Source organism: Conger conger, chromosome 10 (genome assembly GCF_963514075.1).
Source record: "Conger conger chromosome 10, fConCon1.1, whole genome shotgun sequence".
Lineage (NCBI taxonomy): Eukaryota > Metazoa > Chordata > Actinopteri > Anguilliformes > Congridae > Conger > Conger conger.
Window position 1 is genome coordinate 38,191,920 of NC_083769.1, and position 22,128 is coordinate 38,214,047.

The 22,128-nt window shown below is 42.5% G+C and overlaps 1 protein-coding gene across 3 annotated transcripts in view; it reads left to right on the top strand.

Annotated features, from left to right (window-relative positions):
* Nucleotides 1-2,414: 2,414 nt before the first annotated feature.
* kcnd1 (potassium voltage-gated channel, Shal-related subfamily, member 1) overlaps nt 2,415-22,128 on the top strand; it is a 73,664-nt gene continuing 53,950 nt past the window's right edge. For all 3 annotated transcript variants that reach the window (XM_061258251.1, XM_061258250.1, XM_061258252.1), the window contains exon 1: nt 2,415-3,529. In XM_061258251.1, the coding sequence (XP_061114235.1) occupies nt 2,415-3,529 (1,115 nt within the window). The remainder of the gene's footprint in view (nt 3,530-22,128) is intronic.

The following is a 22,128-nucleotide window of genomic DNA, read 5'->3' on the forward strand; positions in this document are numbered from 1 at the left end:
TTTTTTCTTTTTTCTTCTGTTTTTACAAACCGGACCCTTTCAACAGCATCATCCTCAGCTTTAACTGAAGGTAGCTATGAATTTGCGTTAGTCATTATACAACATGGTGCATGAAACATGCACACACACACACACATACACACACACACGCACACACACATACGCACACACACACGCAGACACACACAAACACACACACAGATAGTAGCATGAATCCGATACTATACTGTATATGCTCAATCAAATGAATGCTTATGGAACAACATGCAAACAAACACATTCTAGAGCGTTCATTGTAAATATTTTAATCTATGTTTGACAGCAAGTGAAAGCATGCTTTACAATGGACGGTTGTGAATTGCGTAGAGCTAGTTTTTAGTAGTATTGACATTTTCCCTGACTGTAGTAACAGTTCCTTTAGGGCTTACGCTAGAGTGAGCAGTGACAGGGGTGCGTTTTTAAAGTACTCTAGCGCTTTTTGAAAATAAGTGAACACGAAAAGGGGGAGTGTGACTGCACTTGCAAAGCCAGCGTCTCGATCACAGTGATACACTGGCCAGCTTACCAATTTAATGTGCTCGGAAATCAAATTGAATTGTATTGTTTCTGTGTGTTCAGTGAGGCAGGACTTCTCTGGTAGTGATTGTTGTGCGTAGCCATTGAATTCTGAATGCTGACAAGAACACAACTGGGCTGTGTCACCTGTGGGCTGAAAAGGATATTTACGATGGGGCGATGATGATATTTACTCTGCATGTACATATGGAGGTGGATATAGAATCCATCTTATTTTTACAGCCTGTCTGTAGCCTTGCCTTGATAGTTTAAGTGCATTTAGATTTCACAAAGCAACAGGAAGAAGCACTTGAAGGTTTGATTAAAATAACTTGACAAAAAAAAGTAATAATTTAGTAAATAATTTACATATTTTTCTCAAGTTTTTTTCTTACTTTGCATTATATATTGCAAGGTATGGCCTTTTAAACATTTTTTGAAGCCATGTGAAAGTGATGAGCATAGTTAAGGATATTAGGTGTTTTAGTGTTTAGTGTTTAGTGTTTATTTCAACAGTTCTTTTGTGCCTTGAGGCCAAAATATCTTTCTTTTTTAAGAATTTGTATTGATTACTGTTTTGCAGTAGATATAATACAGACATACATGTCCATATCTTTAAAAATAATATAATAAGTATGCAAAGAATAAACCCTATACCTGTACATTCTGTATGTGAAAGCAAAAGATAAAGCATATTAGCTACACTGCATGTGCTGGTAAAGTACTACTATAATTACTGAGAGTGTTTGTGGCTTGTTTGCTGGTGTATTCATTTAAACCTTTAGGTTATATCTTCATTATGGTATAGAATAATGCCTCACTCTAGTCCTGTATGATGCTTTTAAAGCTGCCTCATTCATTGTTACCCTACTCAATATTTCATACACTTTAAACCCTGTTGAAAATGAACAGTGAACCAAACCAAATGGGCTAAGTCAATGAGGTCTGCTGTTTCAGTTGTGAAAGACATCAGTGTGTTTGTACAGGGTGGCTGGCCTTTTTTAAACAGACCTGAACAAAAAACAGAAAGACCAGCTTGCCGAGCTGGCACTGCACATTATCTAAGTTGCATGTGTTGTGTGTCTTGACAGGTATTTAGAAGGACAACCATACAAGGAGTACTAACGCCAAAACAAGGCCTTTCAAACAGCAGAGACTCTCCTATGTTAAAAATACGCTCCTTTGCTGGATAGAAAGGAAGAGAGATACATCCGTATTATCAAAACTGGAGAGCTATCCGGAGAGAGAGAGAGAGAGAGAGAGAGCAACAGAGGAAAAAATTGTCTATCTTGCAACTTCGGAAACCATCATCACAATTTAATGGGAATCTGAAAGGCAACAGCACTGCATCAGATCTGTCTTCAGAGAGGAGTGGCCGTTAGAACGCACTGAGACCTTAACCATTCAATTTCTGGAGAAGCCTTTACAGCGTAATATTGTAATATTACAAGCCAACCATTTTTAATAATAAAGAAGCACAGTGCTATTTTCTGTAGATTTTTTTAAAGTTCACTTTGCCTTGGGCCTGGTTTCGTCCATTTTATTTCAATGGCCTGACATTTTTTCGCTCGCTCCTCGGTTGTCGTGCGTTACGCCTTTCTCAAGGCTGGACGATGAAGCGAGCACAGTCTCCTCGATGCCTCTGAATCCTCCTCTCTTTGAGAAGCAAGCCCTTGAAATAAGCAAAAAGCTACTCTGCTGCTGTACTCCACAGTTCGAATGATCAGATTGCAGAGACCGACCCTTTTCCTCTTGATTCGAAAAGGCCCCCGTGACAGCGATTGTGCCCCCCCTGCCTCTCCGTTCGTCCGCCAGCTGCCCCGACCGATCCAGTAGCGCGACGAGCTGCCAACGTCAACATGGCTGCCGGGGTGGCGACATGGCTCCCCTTCGCCCGGGCGGCGGCGGTGGGATGGCTCCCGCTGGCCAAGAAGACCATGCCCAAGCCGCCTGTGGACAAGAAGAGCCGCAACGACGAGATCCTCTTCGTCAACGTGAGCGGGCTGCGCTTCCAGACATGGAAGAACACCCTGGACCGCTACCCCGACACCCTGCTGGGCAGCTCGGAGAAGGAGTTCTTCTACAACGAGGACACCCAGGAGTATTTCTTCGACCGGGACCCGGAGATGTTCCGCCACATACTGAACTTTTACCGAACGGGCAAGCTGCACTACCCCCGGCACGAGTGCATCCAGGCCTTCGACGAGGAGCTGGCCTTCTACGGCATCGTGCCGGAGATCATCGGCGACTGCTGCATGGAAGAGTACCGCGACCGCAAGAAGGAGAACCAGGAGCGGCTGGCGGAGGACACGGAGGCGGAAATGGCCACCGACACCCCCCTGCCCCCGGACAGCACCTCGCGCGAGCGCTTGTGGAGGGCCTTTGAGAACCCCCACACCAGCACCATGGCCCTGGTCTTCTACTACGTCACTGGCTTCTTCATCGCCGTCTCGGTCATCGCCAACGTGGTGGAGACGGTCCCGTGTCGGCCCCTCCCGGGGACGGTGAAGGACCTGCCCTGCGGGGAGAAGTACTCCCTGGCCTTCTTCTGCATGGACACGGCCTGCGTGCTCATCTTCACCTTCGAGTACCTGATGAGGCTGTTTGCCGCGCCCAGCCGCTGCAAGTTCATGCGCTCGGTGATGAGCGTGATCGACGTGGTGGCCATCATGCCGTACTACATCGGCCTGGTCATGCCGGAGAACGAGGACGTGAGCGGGGCCTTCGTCACCCTGCGCGTCTTTCGGGTCTTCCGCATCTTCAAGTTCTCGCGCCATTCGCAGGGGCTGAGGATCCTGGGCTACACGCTGAAGAGCTGCGCCTCGGAGCTGGGCTTCCTGCTCTTCTCCCTCACCATGGCCATCATCATCTTCGCCACCGTCATGTTCTACGCCGAGAAAGGCACCAAGGGCACCAACTTCACCAGCATTCCCGCCTCCTTCTGGTACACTATCGTCACCATGACAACGCTGGGGTGAGTCGTGTGCCCCTTCTTTACGGCTTGGCGTTTTCCTTCAGTGCAATAATGTTTCGTGATTGATGCTTCAGATTGTCGAATGGCGTTACGCACCCATCAATGTAATCACACCTTTGTTTCCTTCATGTCTTTGCTGGTTGGATGGGTGTGAACAAGAGAAAGTGAGAATTGATGATGGGCTTTACAAATCACATTTTGCGGATTCAAATTATGTTGTTCTGGTCAGTACAACGACGTGTTTCACTGACTTGGTAATTTGTTCAGTTCCACTTCGGCTCAGTTCAGTGTCGTGTACATTGGGCTCATGTTTTCAAGAACATCCCATGAGAGGAGTGCAGTGAATTTAAGCGTAGCCTCTCAGAGCCTAATGATAAGCAAGGTAACATGCAGATAATAACGTCATAACAGAAACGTACTTGTTTTGTATTTAGCCGTTTTTAAGTACAAAAGTACTCGAAGTAGTTCAGCAACACTTCAGCTTAGTAGTAGGCCTACTAATAGTTTGCTGTAATGTATGTTCAAAACTTGCTATGAACATCTTGATAATGATATCTACTTGTTTTGTAAGCAACAGAATATATTTAATAGTATTTAAAACATGTATGTTCAGTACTATAATATACTTTGTATTATTGATTCAATTCTACTTCAACTCAGATTACAAGTACTGCACACTGGATTAATGCCTTTCATGATGTTTAGAAAATGTGGCCTCACCAATAATGATGACAAATAATAACATCTTTGTATCAAAAAGCATATTTAAAACAGCAATTAAATGTAAAATGTATTGTGCCAACAATTTAAAATGAAATGCCATATTCAGATACAGAAAATGCACCTCATATAATATTTATTTTAGCTTTTCAGGAAAGCAAGCTAGACTATTGGCTAGTTGTTAGTGCTTGGATGTGCCTGTAGGGCAGTGGTTACTGTAGGTTTTCATTTCAGACCAAATTTAGCACACCTGATTCTACTAATTAGCAGCGCAACAAGATCTCAGGCTGTAGAATGAGGTGCACTTTATTAGGGTTGGAGTGAAAACCTACAGGACGGTACATCTCCAGGAACAGGGTTGGGCAGCCCTGCTCTAGCTGTTGAATGAGGTGTGCTTTGTTAGGGTTGGAGTGAACAGGGAACAGGGAACAGGGTTGGAATCCACTGCTATAGGGGGTGTCTAAGAATGCAGTACAGTAGTCATGGTCACCAATTCAACCGACGTGTGCTTTGTACTGTGTGCTAATAATGTGAGAGGTTCTTCAGTTATGCAGGGCAGTTCACTGGAGACTTACAGTATGTCATCTGAATGTGCAATGACTCCATCAGCATGTTTGTTAAAATAGGCTGAAGAATGGGAAGACTTCCTATCTTACAGGTAGCATACGTTAAGCAAAGCAAGTAATTTGGAGTCGCCAAATGTCTGCCCGGTGGCCCAAAGGAACACATCATTTAGGATCTGCGATTCAGTACATCCAGCTCTCTTGAAAGGTCCGCTGTAAAAGAGAGAATTCTTGTTCAGTTCAGGAGAAATACCTCATTCTGATCCAGTGAGTCATTCAACGGCTACAGCCGTCCACACACCCACACTTCTCTGAAGGCTAATGCTAGCACACACCAGTCTGCCTGCGTGTGTGCTGTGAATGGAAAGTGCCCTGTACAGGAGGCACAAAATGGGTGTTGCTGAACTTGAAAGCGTGGTGAATTTGCACTCTCTGCCATGTGTTTGAATGACAAATAAAAAAAGGGTAGCAGCTGTTGTTTAACCACATTAATGTTCAATCTGGAACGTGGGGCTGAATATACAGTGCACTAATGTCATTAGAATTAGTGTTTCAGTTTTCATGTAATCCAGTGAATACAGAATCTGTTTCACAATGAAGATTACATTTTAAAATTAATTACACTGGGTGGAGGATGATATGGGAATAAATGAAGGTGCTACCATTTGCATCTATTACAGTACAATTTATCCAGTACAATATCTGAAATATTCTGTTTTGTATAGTTATATTGACTTTTTGGGTAACTTACACAGTGTACACCAACAGGAATGAAACAATGCAATTTAGTGGTATTAATCAAACTCGCCAGTTTATATCACATTACCACATGACTCTGTTTCCAGTAAATTACCTCAGCAAGACACATAGGCCTAGAACAGATGCAGCTGTCTATACATCTTCCATGATTGAACAAAGTCATGAATATTGAGACAGAATTAACCAAATCGTATAACCCAACAGGACCTAATTACAGGATAATGTTTTCATTATGTTGTTGTTAGGTCATTGTTGCACCAGGCATCAGTGGAATGTACAAGTTATTATAGAGCACAATGCACATTGCTAAATACTGTATGTTTAGCTAACGTAACATAAACTCACCGTGTTCCGAACACAACAAGTGGCTGATTCCACTAAGTTAACTGTTCTGTTCAGAGGTACTTTTTCTCCTGTGGAATGTCGTTTATGATTATGGTTGGTTATTGACTATCCTAGACACTAAAACACTTTGATTGATCTGAATTGGACCAATAACAATAGAGATAACTACAAATAACTGCAGAACTTCCCTGTGTTAGCTTGTGACGGTCTGAAAGCCTGCCTGTTTTGGAGTCTCTTGTTAGCAACAGCTTCCCCACCACAATGTCACAGTGGAGCACTATTACCTTGTCACAGTATGCTGGAATGGATTGCATATGTGACAGAAGGAATTATTCTTTACACACACACAAAAACCAAAGCTGATGTCAAAGTAATTTTTAATTTACTCTTCATGAAAGTTGTACTGTTCAGAACATAGTGAGCTAACTTGGTCTTCGGAATGCGGTGAGTTTACGTCAATCAGATAAATAATTTGGCATTAGTAACTGACACGTTGAAGGCTACTGAACACAAGCAATGCCGCAAAGTCTCTTTCTCATTATAACATTCTGAGTCATCTTTCTTGTCTTTTTCTTTAGGGGTGGCAATTCTACAGTCCATTAAATACAAATCAGCATGTTTCTGTAGATTTAATAGGTTCAGGCACTGGGAATGTTTTTACGCCTTTCCACAGTCCTACAGTTAAAAGTAGGGTGAACCGAATGCTTTTCAACTTTGCACCAAAGACAAATGTTTAGATGTGGGAGAGATATGTAGCATTAAATCATAAAAACTATGTTGCTATCTGTTGAAGTAACTCCATTTCCCATGATTCCATAGTTTTCAATAAAATGGATGGTTACTATAGCCATGTGGTGGGTCCTTGGACAGTAACACTTACCACACCCTGAATGGTAATGTTTGCTGGTTAATACTTCCAGAAATGTACGGTATCTTTTAACTCGTATCTAAAGAAGTGCAGGTATAATAACCAGCTTCCTTAGAATGAAAAAAAATGAGTTGTGTCAGATGTGTCCAGTTCTTTGTGTATTACTGATATAGTATAATCTCCCTGTTTGATTGATGACAGCAGGGTGTGTTTCTGTGTCATATGGGAGAGGAGGGAGGAGAGCAGGGAATTGGCTTTGCACGTTTTTTTAAAAACCATTTGTCACATTTAGGTGTGATGTCAAATGGCTTATTTGGACCTTCCGGGGTTTCTATTTTGTCCGATCTGGAACGCGCCGGCTTGCCTGATGGATGTAACGTCTGTCTTCAGCAATCAATCGCCGGTGCTTTTCCAGTGCAGGGAATCAATTAACACTCCGGCTACAGAGGCCGGCGAGCCATGCCAGGGTTCTGAATCCGCAGGTCCGCTGATATACAGCATGCGGGCCCGACAGCTCCGTGGAACGTACCGGAGAACGGCCTGCTGTGTCTTAGCCGAGCCCTGAAAGACGAGAGAGGAGCGCTAAGGCGCCTTGCTGATGTTTCGAGAGGGCCGTCTGTAGCAGCGCCTGCGGCTACTACTTGGTTTACATACCTGTCAACGCTGAAGGGCTTGCCCCAGGGACGCCGGGTCTGCAGGCCTGAAGAGGCCCCAGGCTGACGTAAGGCCTCTCCTTGAATCAGAGGCACAACATAAACCAAACTACGCATCCCTGAGCCCTGTTTATTGTTGCTTAGTGACAGAGCGGCAGCATTTAGCTTTTTACAAATAATTTCGATATTCCATTTAACTAATACATCATCGTCCTATTAAAAGTAAGTTACATGCTCTAAAAATGGACCAAGGCCATCTGGCCCAGATGACTTCTTATGGTTTGCAGAACATTCAGCACCAGCGAAGGTGTGAGGTAGGGGCTAGTTGGGTAGGGCTAGTAAGCACATTACTGTTTTAAACAAAGAGAGACTCACTAAGGAATTCATGAAAAATATGCCCTGCCTTATTAAAGTAATCACTAAGAGCATTTAACATCTCTCTTCTTATCAATAATGGAAGCACATCCTGCTGGGGTGGAAAACCGGAAACCTTCTTGTTCTGTAGAGCTCTAATTGTTTTATAGAATTTGAAATGGTCATTCAGACTATTACAAGTTAGCGTTAAATAGTACTCAGCTTTAGATTTCTTGATGAGTGATCAACATTGATTTCTGAGCTCTAAAAAGCTGCCAGTCATCAGCAGTTTTGGACTTCCTGGTTGAAGTCCATTACTTATTCCTGCCATGAATTGGGTCAGCTATTTCTTTAGAGAACCAAGGGGTCCCTATTATTAATTCTAAACTTTCTAAGGCCGGCATGTTTGTTTGTAACCATTAAAAAATGCTACAGCCTCTTCAATATTTGGGATCAGTTCTATTTGACAATATGATAATGATAATTTGATAATTATGACTGTGGTCTAAAACGCTCCTTCACTTTTGTGTTATATTCAGTATACATTATGACTATGCTACATTTGCATTCAGATTTCATTCATCCAGTGCTTCTGAGCTGTGATTTTTAATTATAATACTGAAATACTGTTATGCACATTTCACAGTGATAAACCTTAGATTAAATTCTCCAATAATCAAGGCAGTTGTAATCACGATCTGATTATACTGGTGTTTTTTTTCTTCATTCACTCTCTGAATATAGCCTACAGCTCCTTTAGAGTAATCTCCTATCTTTCGTTCTCCTTGCAAGCCCTTTACATTTTTAACAGTCCGCAGTTCATTAGTAGCACTTGGTCTTTAGGTACCTTGTAGGATTACACAGTAGATGCCCTCCAAAGTGAACAGAAAGAAAAGAAAACAAAAATGTACAATTCACTGCAGGTCTTCTATAGACATGCTCTGACACACCCTCAATGCTGGGAATTGCCCTTGCAGAAGCACTATACAAAGCGCACTGATTTTCCTCCCTTTGGATATATGGCTTTTTGAGCATGCCTTATGTTTCACAGTATTTTCACTAATTTTATTGTTTAGCAGTAGTCAGATGTTTTATTGACAGAAAGGGACTGGCTAAGGTTTAATACTTTTTGCATCATAGCTTGATATTTATAAGGTGCAATCGCAGATGCTACTTTGAGTTTCATTCTGTGTTTGGTTCACAGTTGGTCCTTAAAAAATAGCTGATCTGATTGGCCGTAGTGAAGTCAGCCCCACCCCCCCAAAATGTTTTGAAACTGTGCCGCTGGTATGCAACCGTGTCTAGTCACAGAAAGACCGAAAATGAGCTGAATGACGCATGGTCTGTCATTCACCACCATGGTGAATTAGCTCCGTGACTGTAGAAACAGGGCCCTTAATGTGACACTCACTGCGTGAATATTTGAAAATACACTGTTAGTCCAGGATGTCAGGAGCTTCAGTCTTAGATTAAAGCATGTTTAAGCTGCAGGCATCATAATGTGGTGCCCTTCCTACACACACACACACACACACACACACACACACACACACACACACACACACTGTATATTATATATTGAGATTCAGTTCTTTGGCCTCCAGAATGAATATGACTAACTTGCCTTTTGTGTTTGCTGAAGCCGGGCGCTGCGTTGTAATTTACGTGACCACCTGAAAGGGACTCCAGCGCGGTTAGCAGCTGATTATCAGCTTGTGAATGGGTCCTGAGCTTTGGTGTTGCTCAGATATCACTGTCGCTGGTCCCCGGCAAGGTTAAACTGATATACCTGAGAGGGGAGGAGAAAACGGACACCTTCCTCCGATACCACACAAACAAACGCAGGATAAATGCAGGAACAAGAGGGTACCTTCCTAATTGTATGAATCGGAGGCTTTGGGTCTCCACCAAAAACTCCCTCCTCAAGCGGGATTACACTACGTGATCCCCGGCCGAGCGGAGGTCTGAGGATCCCTCGTACGCCCGTCTCTGGCGGGATTTGTGCATGACGCTGTCACGCTACGCCGATCACACGCGGTGTTCTCCTCTTAAGCCAGCCTTCAGGTGGTGCAGGGTAACCGTCGACGGTAGCTTTTCTCAGCTTCGCCTGTTAACCGTAGAACGTGTGAGATCAGTACAGTACAGTACTGTTCTTAACTGAACATTCTAATGCTGATGTGGGAGTCGCTACTGGCAACGGAAAACAATTGAATTCTAGAACACTAACTTAGAATTGTGAAGAAAAAAAGGGTTAATGTTAGCGGTGGGCGGAGATGGTCTGGTGAGAGAGAGAGAGAGAGAGAGAGAGAGAGAGAGAGAGGTGGGGGAGGCAGGCTCTGCTGAGACACCTCTCAATGACTCCGAGTTTCTATTTGCAATTACTTGACCCCGTCTCTGGTGGCAGCTGACTTGATTTCTCATTAATGGAACTTAATATCTGCTGTTTTTTTATTCCTCCTGTGACCTTGGGCCTATTTCCAGACCCGGGCCAATGTTTTTTTTTTTTTGTTGCAAGGAACCCATTCAAGATAGCTCAGAATAGTGACACATTCAAGTGCGTCATCCTTTGTACACAAGCTGAGTCAAAAAAGATAATCAGCATAGTTTAAAAATAACTTGTGCACTGTAGTTGCTCCCGATTCTTTTCTTATGCGCTCATTCCAGACTACAAGGTTTCGAGCCCTAGCAGGCACTTCATCAGGTATACAAAAGGACATCATTTTTATGCTTTCCAGTGAGTATCCCAGTCGAATAGCAAAGGCAGTATGTGATTAGAATGCAGGTGGAAAATCCAGGTTCAGAAAGTAAAAGTCGTCCCTAGAATTTTGTTCCAATTGCTTGGATTTGCTAATTAGCACAATTCTTCAGCCAGGAAATAGAAATAATTAGTGGAATCAGCTTGATAAGTTAAATGGTGGGACACACACAGCAGGACTTTCTGACCTGGACTTTCCACCTCCGTAACCAGACATTCTAATGCTACAATTACTGTACAAATTCTGGCACTTGTAGCTAGAGCAATGGAGCACTAACTTTTGAAAAAGTGCATGATTTTAAGAGTTGAACCCACCTAGCATAGTAGACATGAAATGGATCAAATTTATGCAAAATAAACAAAACATAAAACACACGCATGCAAATAACTACCCTTATGATTATCAACAGACTAAAGAAAGTAGAAAATGTGCATTTTGACCGTTCCGGGTCTTCTGCAAGGAGGGTGAGTCAAAATGCATTTCTGCTGGCATGGCCCATATAAGTTGTGTGTATAATCAATGTGTGAGATGAGTCACTATGCAGTGGAGAGCTGTTTCATAAACTATGGGTGACTGGAGTGCATGAGGCGGGTCCCAGGATGAGTCAGTCATCCACTCGGCTATGCTGATACGTGTACTTGACCTCAAAGCTACTAAATTTCCAATTTCTAGAGAAGCCTTTGAGAACGTTTTTTTTTCCAGTAGTCTAGCTTTGATTATGGTCCTTTATCACCACCTACTCCAGTGGAAAGTTATCTGGGAAAACTGGTTATCCAAAAACTGTAAGAGGTACCCTGGATGAGGGGTGTCTGATAAGGAAGTGATTAATGATTTTACTGCATCAAGCTAATGCCTTGTTGTTTTTTTGTTGCGGTTATTTTGTAAGTGAATGCTCATATATTAGTGTGATGTGCAGATGCAATTTGTCCTGTTATGAAAACAGTTCCTCGTTCACTCATTCTCATTCGCACATTCTCTGATCTCAGGGTCTCATAGTCAGACGGTCTGAAGAGCACAAAAACCCCTTTTAAAGCGATCCTCATTGAAACCCATGTCTTGTTATGCTGAAGCCATTCAGCCCGCTGGCTGCGACTTTGAGGCACAGCGACAGAATTGAATCCGCCCTGGGTAACAGATAAACTGCTATCATTGTGTCTTTGTGTGTTTATATATTTGTGTGTGTGTGTGTGTGTGTGTGTGTGTGTGTCTGAGTGTGTGTATGTGTGTGTGTGTGTCCCTGCTTGGTGTCCCTGTTCATGCCTAAGTGTGGGACTGGCCTGTAATATTAACATTTCTTAAAAAGAGGCCGTCAAATGTATGATAGTTATGCGGTATCATCAGACTACAGTGGCCAGTTTAACACTAGAATTTTAATCGGTTATGGTCAGATGAGACAAAGATTGCGTTTATTGGCCAGGCTCCAGCGGTGTCTTCAGCATCGGAAGAATGCATTTTTTAAAATGAGGCAGGGGATCTTTGATGCTATGTGGCTATGAGGTGGAAAAGCCAGGTTCAGAAAGTCCTCCCCAGTATTTTGTTCCAGTCTCCTGGATTTGGTAATTGGCACAATTCTTCAGCCAGGAGGTGGAACTAATTAGTGAAATCAGCTGGCTGGATATTCCAATTAGCACATTCAAACACATGGCAGGACATTTGCTTTCTGATCCCTGGACTTTCCGCCTCTGCTATGGGGCTGGTCTGCATCTGTGGGTCCTGTGGCTCTGGCTTCGATCCATAGAATCAGGAACTCCAGCAGGTATGGAGGCATTTTGCCCAAAAATATGGTACCTCACCCATCAAGCTCAAACTTGTAAAATGTACCTTCAAAATCAATCATGAAGTACTTACAGGAAGGAAAGATCAAGGCTTAGTAATGGCTCTCACTGTCCCCAGACTAGAATGTTATTGAAAATCTGTGGTTTTCAATAATCTGAAACATGCAGCACATGCAAGAAAACTTCTAAGCTCAAATAGTTTTACAAGGAAGAAGAAATTCCAAAAGCAAGAATAGACTTAGTTGGCTCCAGGAAATGTTTAGAAGGTGTTATTGATCTGCTAAAGAGGTGTTACTACTGTATGTACTGACTGAACTTTTGCATGTACCATTTTCACTTCATCATATTTATTTGTTATTTAGCTTACGCTTGTACCCAGTCATGTACGTTAGCCACAGGCTGACGCATAAGTTTATGCTTAATTATACTTATTTAATATGTGTTTATGGAGTCAGCATGATTTGAGATGTTTTAAGCTTTCAAATTGTTTAAATGGGTCATGGAATAGTTTTTTTTATGATGCTGGAACTGTCAGGGGGATTGGGAATAATATGAAGAAAATATCATAACTGGAGGAATTTATGTGATGTCAACTTTTATGAGGAAATTCATGGATTTTAAGTTTTTCGCTGTATTGTAGGTTGTCAGTGGTACAGATTTCCTTGCGAACCGAACATCAAACTAAGCACATTTACCGAAGGATTGCCATCAATCATCTGGGCAGTTCAGCTGGAATTTCTGCCTGCAAAATGGTGGAGTGGTTTTCCGACTTTCAATTCCAGCCAGGCAGGCTAATGGCAACAATCAGCCTCCTCTCCCGACCTGCGATCTGTACACATGTGCAGTAAAAGCCTGCTGGCTACAGTCCTGTCCGGGCCGCTCGTGCGGAGGGAGCTGGGTAATGTAACATCAGTCCGTCTTCAGTAATACATGACCCTTCATCCTCCCCCGTCTGCAGCTGGAGCCAGCTCTCCACATATTCCCAAGAGTGAGGAAGTGAGGCAAACAGGGGGATTGATGTATGTGTTTTATATATTTCACGTTTGGAGCTGGTGACGTTTTGACAGGGGCATTTTTAGCCTCATTTCTCAGGAAGGCGTTTTGAAGGCCTTGAGATTGTATACCACTATGGTTTATGCTCCCCCAGTCATTCTGACTGTGCCTACAGCAGTTGGACTGGGACAGGATATATAATCTTTCTGAATAAGGCAGACAACTGGATTTGCCACACAAAACTGGATTTGTGTACCAGTTAGGGTCCTGAGAGTGTCTCTGCATTGACTGGATTAGTTTCACATAGCAACCAAACATGACCCTAAATTCAATTTAGCATTATTATAGGTAGTAGTCCAATTATAAACCTAGTCAGTCCAAAATGCACTGCTTTTTGAGAATAGTAAGTATGTAAAAAAAAAAGATCATGGTGTATTTTATTTGGAGAATTTTTCAGAGCGTATAAAGGTTAGCTCCGACAAGAATTCATGACACACCTTTAGAAATAGCTACAGTATGCGTCAAGCACACTGTCAGAAAAACAGATTATGTATTTGACCCAGCTCAGAATAGGTTAGTTGCAATGCAGGTCAAAGACAAGGCTACTTGAATTGTTTAAAGAATTGATAGAGTACAAAGTAGAGGTGCGGCAGGTTGTTTTTTTCTACATAATGACAAGCTGATTTGGCCTTGTGATTACTCAAGTATTCTTTTACTCTGTGTTGTAGCAGCTGTAAACAAAGCAGGGTTCCCCCAACCTGGAGTATTTTAGCTTTCCCTAATGAAACAAATCCTAAATGTCCTGGAAAATAATTAGTTGTCCTGGATAATATTATTAGTAATTTTATTGGCCAAACCCATGGGTACCCTTTCGTTTCGTTCACAATCTCCCACCCTGGTGCATGAGTGCTATTAACCCTGGTCCATGAGCGCTCTCCACCCTGGTCCATGACCGCTATTCACCCTGGTCCATGAGTGCTATTCACCCTGGTCCATGAGCGCTATTCACCCTGATCCATGAGTGCTATTCACCCTGGTCCATGAGTGCTATTCACCCTGGTCCATGAGCGCTATTCACCCTGGTCCATGAGTGCTATCCACCCTGGTCCATGACCGCTCTCCACCCTGGTCCACGAGTGCTATCCACCCTGGTCCATGAGTGCTATTCACCCTGGTCCATGAGTGCTATTCACCCTGGTCCATGAGTGCTATTCACCCTGGTCCATGAGCGCTATTCACCCTGGTCCATGAGTGCTATCCACCCTGGTCCATGACCGCTATTCACCCTGATCCATGAGTGCTATCCACCCTGGTCCATGAGTGCTATTCACCCTGGTCCATGAGTGCTATTCACCCTGGTCCATGAGTGCTATTCACCCTGGTCCATGAGCGCTATTCACCCTGGTCCATGACCGCTATTCACCCTGGTCCATGAGTGCTATTCACCCTGGTCCATGAATGCAAATCCCCTCCCCCCTCAGGAAGGGCCAGGGGCTCAGAATACGAACAGATGGACTGATTTAACCTTTCATTTTAAAGAAGAAATACACATTTGGGAAGTACAATGTCAAAGATGTGCACAGAGAAGAGATACAAGGATTCTTGGTAGCTGCTTACTTTACTCCATCGGCTTGAAGAGTTTTATATTAATCTGAGAAGGGTAAACCATCGTAACTTCACCCGAATAGAAATGATAGAAGAATATGAGTTGGCCCCAGGGGAACGCCTATTCTCCTTATGTGTCATATCATGCCACAGAGACTCAATAATTCATATGCAGACAGGTTCTGAGGAGTGCTATATATCTTGCATTCTTCACAAAAACATACACAAATATTGGTTTCTATTGACTACAGTCTGTTTGAACTCTTTCTAGATCAAGAATGAATTAACATTTCACATTTTGTGGTGTGTACAACCCCAGGAAAGTAATCTGTAAATTCTCTAAATTATTCTCTATATTCTCTGCTCTATGTAATTTTTTTTTGTTTAAGATTTATAGAAGCTGCTGTTAATGTAAAGATTTTTGTTCCTTGCTGTGTACATAATTGTACAAAAATTGAATTCATGTAGTACCTCTTAATAAAAATGTATTTTAATAAGGATTGAGCCAAAAATGCAAAGATGGTGACTCAGCCGGAATCTACTCACTTTTTTTGAAACTGAGGTGAAATCAACTTTAACAGTACTTATAGAAGTTGAATAGTGACAACATAATCTATCAGAGTTAAATTTGTACTTGATCATAGTTCATTTCACACTGAACGTGTGTTCCCTGTAAAGCAGAGGCTTACTCTAACATCAGTGGGCCACAAGACATTAATACTGGCCTGGGTAACACTTTCGATAAACTTACATGAATTGGCGTTCACTACCGTAGTTGCTAACTTACTACAGAGAAGTCAATCTGTACATCTTCGTTCTTGTATTTGTACATTGTTAATTAATGTTAACAACTACGTTAGTTCATGCCAGTTCATGTACCTCATTGTACACTTGTGACCTAAAACTGTAGAACAGAGTCTGCTTTTAAATGTTAATTGTAATAAGTTTATTTGATTAAATCTGCTCTTAGACGTTTCTGAGGACCGCAGAACACTTCTAGCTGTTGAGGAATGACGCCTCTTCCTGCTTTTCTCTCCGTGATCTCAGCCGCTACTGAGCAGCAGATTTATTTCTTCTAAAAATAATTGGGCTGCTCTCTCGATCGGACAGCCACTTGCTGTGGCCCTTCTGTGTTCTCAAGCTGACCTATTTACTGCCTGCATAGGAATGTGAACAAACTGACGCTCGTCATTTTGTTAAGTTTAAGTTTAAGCCTCTGTTGTGTCCTCACCTCACCCCACGGGAGGTCCTGGGCGGACTTCCTGCAGCTGTCTCCAGCAACCACTGTTTTTCCAGTAGAAATCCCAAATGGCCCAAGACTCATTGGAAATCATGTCAGGTGATTTCATGTTTGAGCAGAATTTAAATAATATACTGGTTGTGTTTAAAATCAGAGGATTGTAGTTTGTATTTTCCCAACTTCTGTCAGGGGAGAAAACTGACATATGCATCAGATTTAATATCCTCCAGGGGCCACAGCCCAGTTCTGATTCAGACACTTTGAGGGATGGGGTTATACGATTGTATAGGAAATTATTTCCAGATTCTCCATACTGTATCAGCAAGCCCAGTATAGGCAGTATGGGCTCAATAATCTGTTTTGTCCCTATTTTAACAACATATTTGAATAACATTATTTTAATAGACGGCAGGGGAATTTCCAAGACATAATTTTTTTCTCTACCCATACCCAGCTGTTTAAATTACAGTGTTTCTTAATTGCTGCTATCAAAACCTTCATTTAGAATCCTCTTATCATCACATTAATTTGCAATCAGTCAAGGCGACGTGTATTGATGTTGCCTAAATATACTTTCATGTTCAACAAATGAGGAGATCTTGTTTTGATTTTTAAAAATGAGACAATTAGCGGTTATGCAGGGTCAGACACCAGGATTGCTTGTTCTACAAAAAGGTTCAATCAATTAATGGCGCTCTCTGAGGACAAGCAGTGGCTTTAATTCTCACTCTGTCGTCAGGGAGGATAATAACCTGGAATTATGCAAATCCTGGAGGTATACTCACAAGGTATCCGGATTTATTCTTAGAAAACAAACAAAGAGAAAGCACTCGACTCACTTTGAAAGTCTGCGAGCAAACTGACTCTTTATGTTGGAGCTCTAGAGGTATTTATAATTAGTTGCTCCGTGGAGAATATGAGCAAAGTTTCTCATTGTAATTATCTCTAAGGTCTGCTAGCCAGTTTTTAATAAGCACAATCAGAGCCTATTAACACAGAGCTGGATGCAGGCAATGATATTATTATCAAAACACTTTGAGTATGTTTTCTGTATTACATTTGTCACAAGGTAAGATAAGAAACTGTCTTGTCCCCACAGGGAAATTAGCTTTGAACATGCATTGAAAGCAGCGGTTTACAACAAGTAGCATAGGCTACAGGGCAATACAGTACAATCCACAACAAACATAAATGAATAGTAAACGATATGGAATTTTTGTGTCCAATCACCACTACCATAGTTACACTGAAGGTAGCACTGGGACAGGTCAAACGACCCCGGTTGGTTTGAGGTCACAGTCCCCTGGTCACTCAGTTGCTTGGAACTTGAAGTTATTCAGTTTGCACCTGGGGAATCTGCAGCATACTCTCGATAATGAGAATCATAAAAGAAGACTAGCATAGTCTTTACGATGTAAGGTTGCCATAAAAAGTGTATCCATCTGTTACAAGCCAGGCTATTGTCCATGTGAATTCCCAAGTACTTAAAGGATTTAGCTAGTTCAATGGCCTGATCATGGATTATGACAGATAAGTGTTCTCTTGATTTCAAAAAAGACCATTTTGAATCTGTGAAATGCAGGCTGTGATATGTGAGCCCTTATGAGTTCCCAGGCCTGTGATCACTGTACTGATGACTGTACTGAGACTTTAGTGAGGTGACAGTTGGGGTGGCTGCTGCTGCATTTATTAGTGTCGTAGAGACAGAGCGAACAGGGGGGAAAGGCCCTTGGGCAGATTTTGGGTTAAGCCTTGCTCATGGGCCCAACAGCAGGCTTCTTTTGTTTAGGGACCCAACTTAATCTCTCCAGATGCAGGTCAACATTCCTGTATGCCAGCCGGGGGGCTTGAACCAGCAGCTCTGCAGTTGCCAGTCAAGCACGCTACCATTTGACTACCCTGCCGCCCAAAACATGTGGTTGGATCATGTAGAATTCTTGTCAGTTTGTTAGTACTGTGACCATGACTGGCGTAGGGATCAGGGAATCCATGCCCATCCTGCATAGTCTATTGATGATGATGTCTTCCAGACCTTTCATAACAGCTGTTGTTAGATTCACCAGACGGTTGACTTCGGGATTTTTGGTGATTTTTTTGTTTTTTGGTGATTTTTCCACAGTGGGGTGTGGAGTGATTTCTGAAAAAAAGCTATACTAGTTAGACTAAGTATAAAAATTGTATGCTGGACTGAAATATACTTCAGGTATAATTAACATTTATATAACTATGAGTGCCCTATATTTCACATGGGAAGGGAAGGAGATACTAATGCCACAGGTTGTGGCGGAGTTCACCCCTAAACTCTGGGATGTATTCATTAAGCCTCCACGTATTTCCGGATCGTTCCGCTAATTCTCGCGGACACGATCTTTCAGGTATTCATAAAAGCGGCAGCTCTATAAATAACGTGACAGCCAAGCCTCACTGACACAGTTTCCTCTTTGCGGGAGCTCCGATGAGGCAGTAATAGACAGCTAAAGGGCAACTGCCTCCGTGGATGTAGTGTGTTCCTCTACTGCTTCAGATACACTTCAGCCTCCCAGCAACTCTCCTTTTCACCTCTGTCAGCAGAGCAGCGGTGGAGGTGTACGCAGTCACCACCTGCTATCGAGCATTACTCTCCAGTACACAACGGCGATCGATGCCCATTGATGTTTCCCTTTTGGGCACGCCGGCTCGAGTGGCCTCGGACTTAACCGTTTTCATAATTGCCATTAGATAATCTTCCTTTTTAAGCACTTGTACTGCATTTGCAGGCTGGAACATAACTCGGTGATTTTGTGTTCCGAGTTATGGAGTACGTATATCTGGTGCGGGTGTGGTGTACACCATTACGTTTGGAATGGCTCTGCTGTTTCCAGGAAACTGACCTCGAAGGAGCCTGCCTGCTTCTGTTCAGAAGGAAGGAATTGTCTTACACCATTAGCAAGTCTTGAAATGAATACTGCCTCTCCTCATTGGCAGTATTTTTTTTGTTGTTGCAAAAATGAAATGGAAAGTTTAAGGTTTTAAGTCTAAGTATAAGACTAAAATACTTGTTGAGACTGACTTATGGTTATGGTGTGTCCTTTCAGTATTTGACAAGTTCAATTTTAATGGTCATACAAAAAATATTGATAGCTACATAAAAGTATTTTTGTTGCTGTCATCTATATTCTGGTTTTATTGCTATTGTTGGGATCTGTCAATGTAACAACTGCACAGCACTGATGAGAGTTATGAAGGATCATTTCATTTAGACTGATGGTAATGCCTTATACATTGGCTACAGCATATCTGGAAACTGGTGTTGTTTATATGTTACACTTAATAGTATAATAAATATTTATGTTGGTATTGCTATAAGTCAAGTAGGCATTAAGAAACAATTTACTGCAAATCTTGGCAGCTTGTGGATATTGTATTTATATTCAGGTGGAATGGGGATTCACAGTAAGCAGGTCACTAGCCTGAAAGTCATGTTTTTACAAGATGTCTATGAAGAATGATCTGCATTTTGAAAAGAAGCTTGGTGCAATAAACATTTATCCTTATGTTAGAACTGAACTCAAGTGTTCGTTTTTCTTTACATCACAGTTATGCAATGACAGTAATCACATCTGTAAGGAAAATAACACTTAAAATGTAAAACGCATTTAAGAAAGCAAATAACAGATATAAAGACAAGTGTTGAACCAAGGCCGTAATTTTTACTGGGCTGTGGAAAATGGTTTGTTAACTGAAACTCATGTGAACTTGGATGCTGTTGAAAAATGTAAAGAGATTTGGTATCTTTATGGCCAGGGATGGACCGAAGGGGGAATATCAGGCAAAGCTTTCTGGGGTGCTAGCAGGTCTAGGGGGGCCCCTACACTGCAAAAATGTCTTAAGCGTCTTTAGTCTTATGCTTATACCTTAAGATTTATTTTCTCAAGTAGAAAACATTAGCTTACTTGAAGTTACTGTTTGCTTCACAAGTAAACTTTTCTCAGCCTATTGGAAAATCTTGAAATGAGCCAAGCTTTCTCACCTCATTGCCAAAATTTTTCCTCATTCAGCAAAAAAGTAATAGAAATACATTTTTAAGTCTAGACTAAGATCCTTACTTATTCTTTGTGTTTTGCAGTGAAGAGGGTGTGTGTGTGTTTGTGTGTGTGTGTGTGTGTGTGTGTGTGTGTGTTGGCGTGGTTCTTTCTCATTTGTTCTTCCATGCAGAAATTCATTTCTAGATCTGACCCTGCTGTGAATTCAAACTGCTGTTAATGTCAGATTGCTGTCTGTTGTCATATTACAGTAATGCTCACCCGGATTTCAGAGGTGCTGGCCAGTGGAACATAAACAAACAAAAATGCATTTATTATTTCACATAAACAATCCTTTTGGCAAACCAGTGTCCCTCCGAAGGAACTTGTTTGCCAAAACGCTGATTTATTTCAAATAATAAAGACATTTTTCTTATTTAGTCAGATTACAGTGATCAGAGACAGAGGCCTCTAATGATGAAATGCATTAAGATGTGATTATATTCAGCACACTGCATGTGTCTGAGGAGTGCTGGGGATCAGACTAAAGGACGGTGCCCAGGTCTCACGCTGCAGTCGGGGGATGCAGGTTGAGTCCTTTCCGCTCCTTTGGCCGGCGCGGCTGGAATGAAATGAGGAGAACGGACCTCTTTACCAGGGTGAGACATCCTCACACACCCCGGCCTTCACTTTGATCTGAACAAAGGGCCGGCTCTGTGGACGCGTGGGCAGGGGTATGCGCTGAAGCCATGAAAAGGTCACCCCGTTGTCCCTTTTCTGCGTTCGAGTACGTCAGGTGTCCGCGCCTGCGGAGGTCCCGGAGCACCGGCGCTGCGCGTTTTCCGCCTCGCCTCTCGGCCGTTCCCCTCCGGCGCGGAGGAGGCGAAGGGGTTAACTCCATCACGCTCGCCCGAAAGACACCACGGGCTGACTCAGACATCGCACTCACAGTGCACTCTCCTCGGAGCCGCGGAGCGCATTAGCGGGAAAGCCGCCTGGCTCTCAGAAATGTGGGGGGGGAAATTGATCGCCTCACCCTTTCTCCACACGCACTCCGTTCTCTGCCATACACGCATAAACGCGACGGCGTGCCCATGCAAACGCCAGGTACACGCGCATTAACTTATGAGTATAGACGTGATGCATTAATCTCAACATCACAAGTGGAGACAGGCACGCTTAGGTGATAATAAAATGTATACCCAAGTGTTAACATGACATGATCATTACACCGTCATACATCACTTGTGAGGCGCAGGCCCACTGAAGGAATTCATTTTTTTGATATTTGTCATCTGATATTTCATGTAATCCATCAACTGCATGCAGCATATAAGTCAATATAATATAATCAATGTATACTAAAATGTTATTTAATTGAATCTATGTTACAAGTGATACAGTAAGTTAAATTACTTACTCATTAAAATGATGAGACAACACAAATTAGGCTACAGTTGTTGAGCAGCATGTGTGTGCGTGTGTTTGTGTATAATTTTGTATTTTTACAGGAATGGTGTTTTTAAAACCTCATCGGGACAGGAGGAGTAGATCAAATAGAAGTTGTTGCTTGTCAGGTTCTGAGTGCTATTGGGGTGTGCTAACAGAACTCAGTCTGAGCGCTAGTGGGGTAGGCTGACAGAACTCAGTTTGAGCGCTAGTGCGGTATGCTAACAGAACTCAATCTCAGCGCTAGTGGGGTATGCTAGTAGAACTCAATCTAAGCGCTAGTGGGGTATGTTAACAGAACTCAGTCTGAGCACAAGTGGAGTATGCTAACAAAACTCAGTCTGGGCGCTAGTGGAGTATGCTAACAGAACTCAATCTAAGTGCTAGTGGGGTATGCTAACAACTCAATCTAAGGGCTAGTGGGGTATGCTAACAGAACTCAGTCTAAGCGCTAGTGGGGTATGCTAACAACTCAATCTAAGTGCTAGAGGGGTATGCTAACAGAACTCAATCTAAGC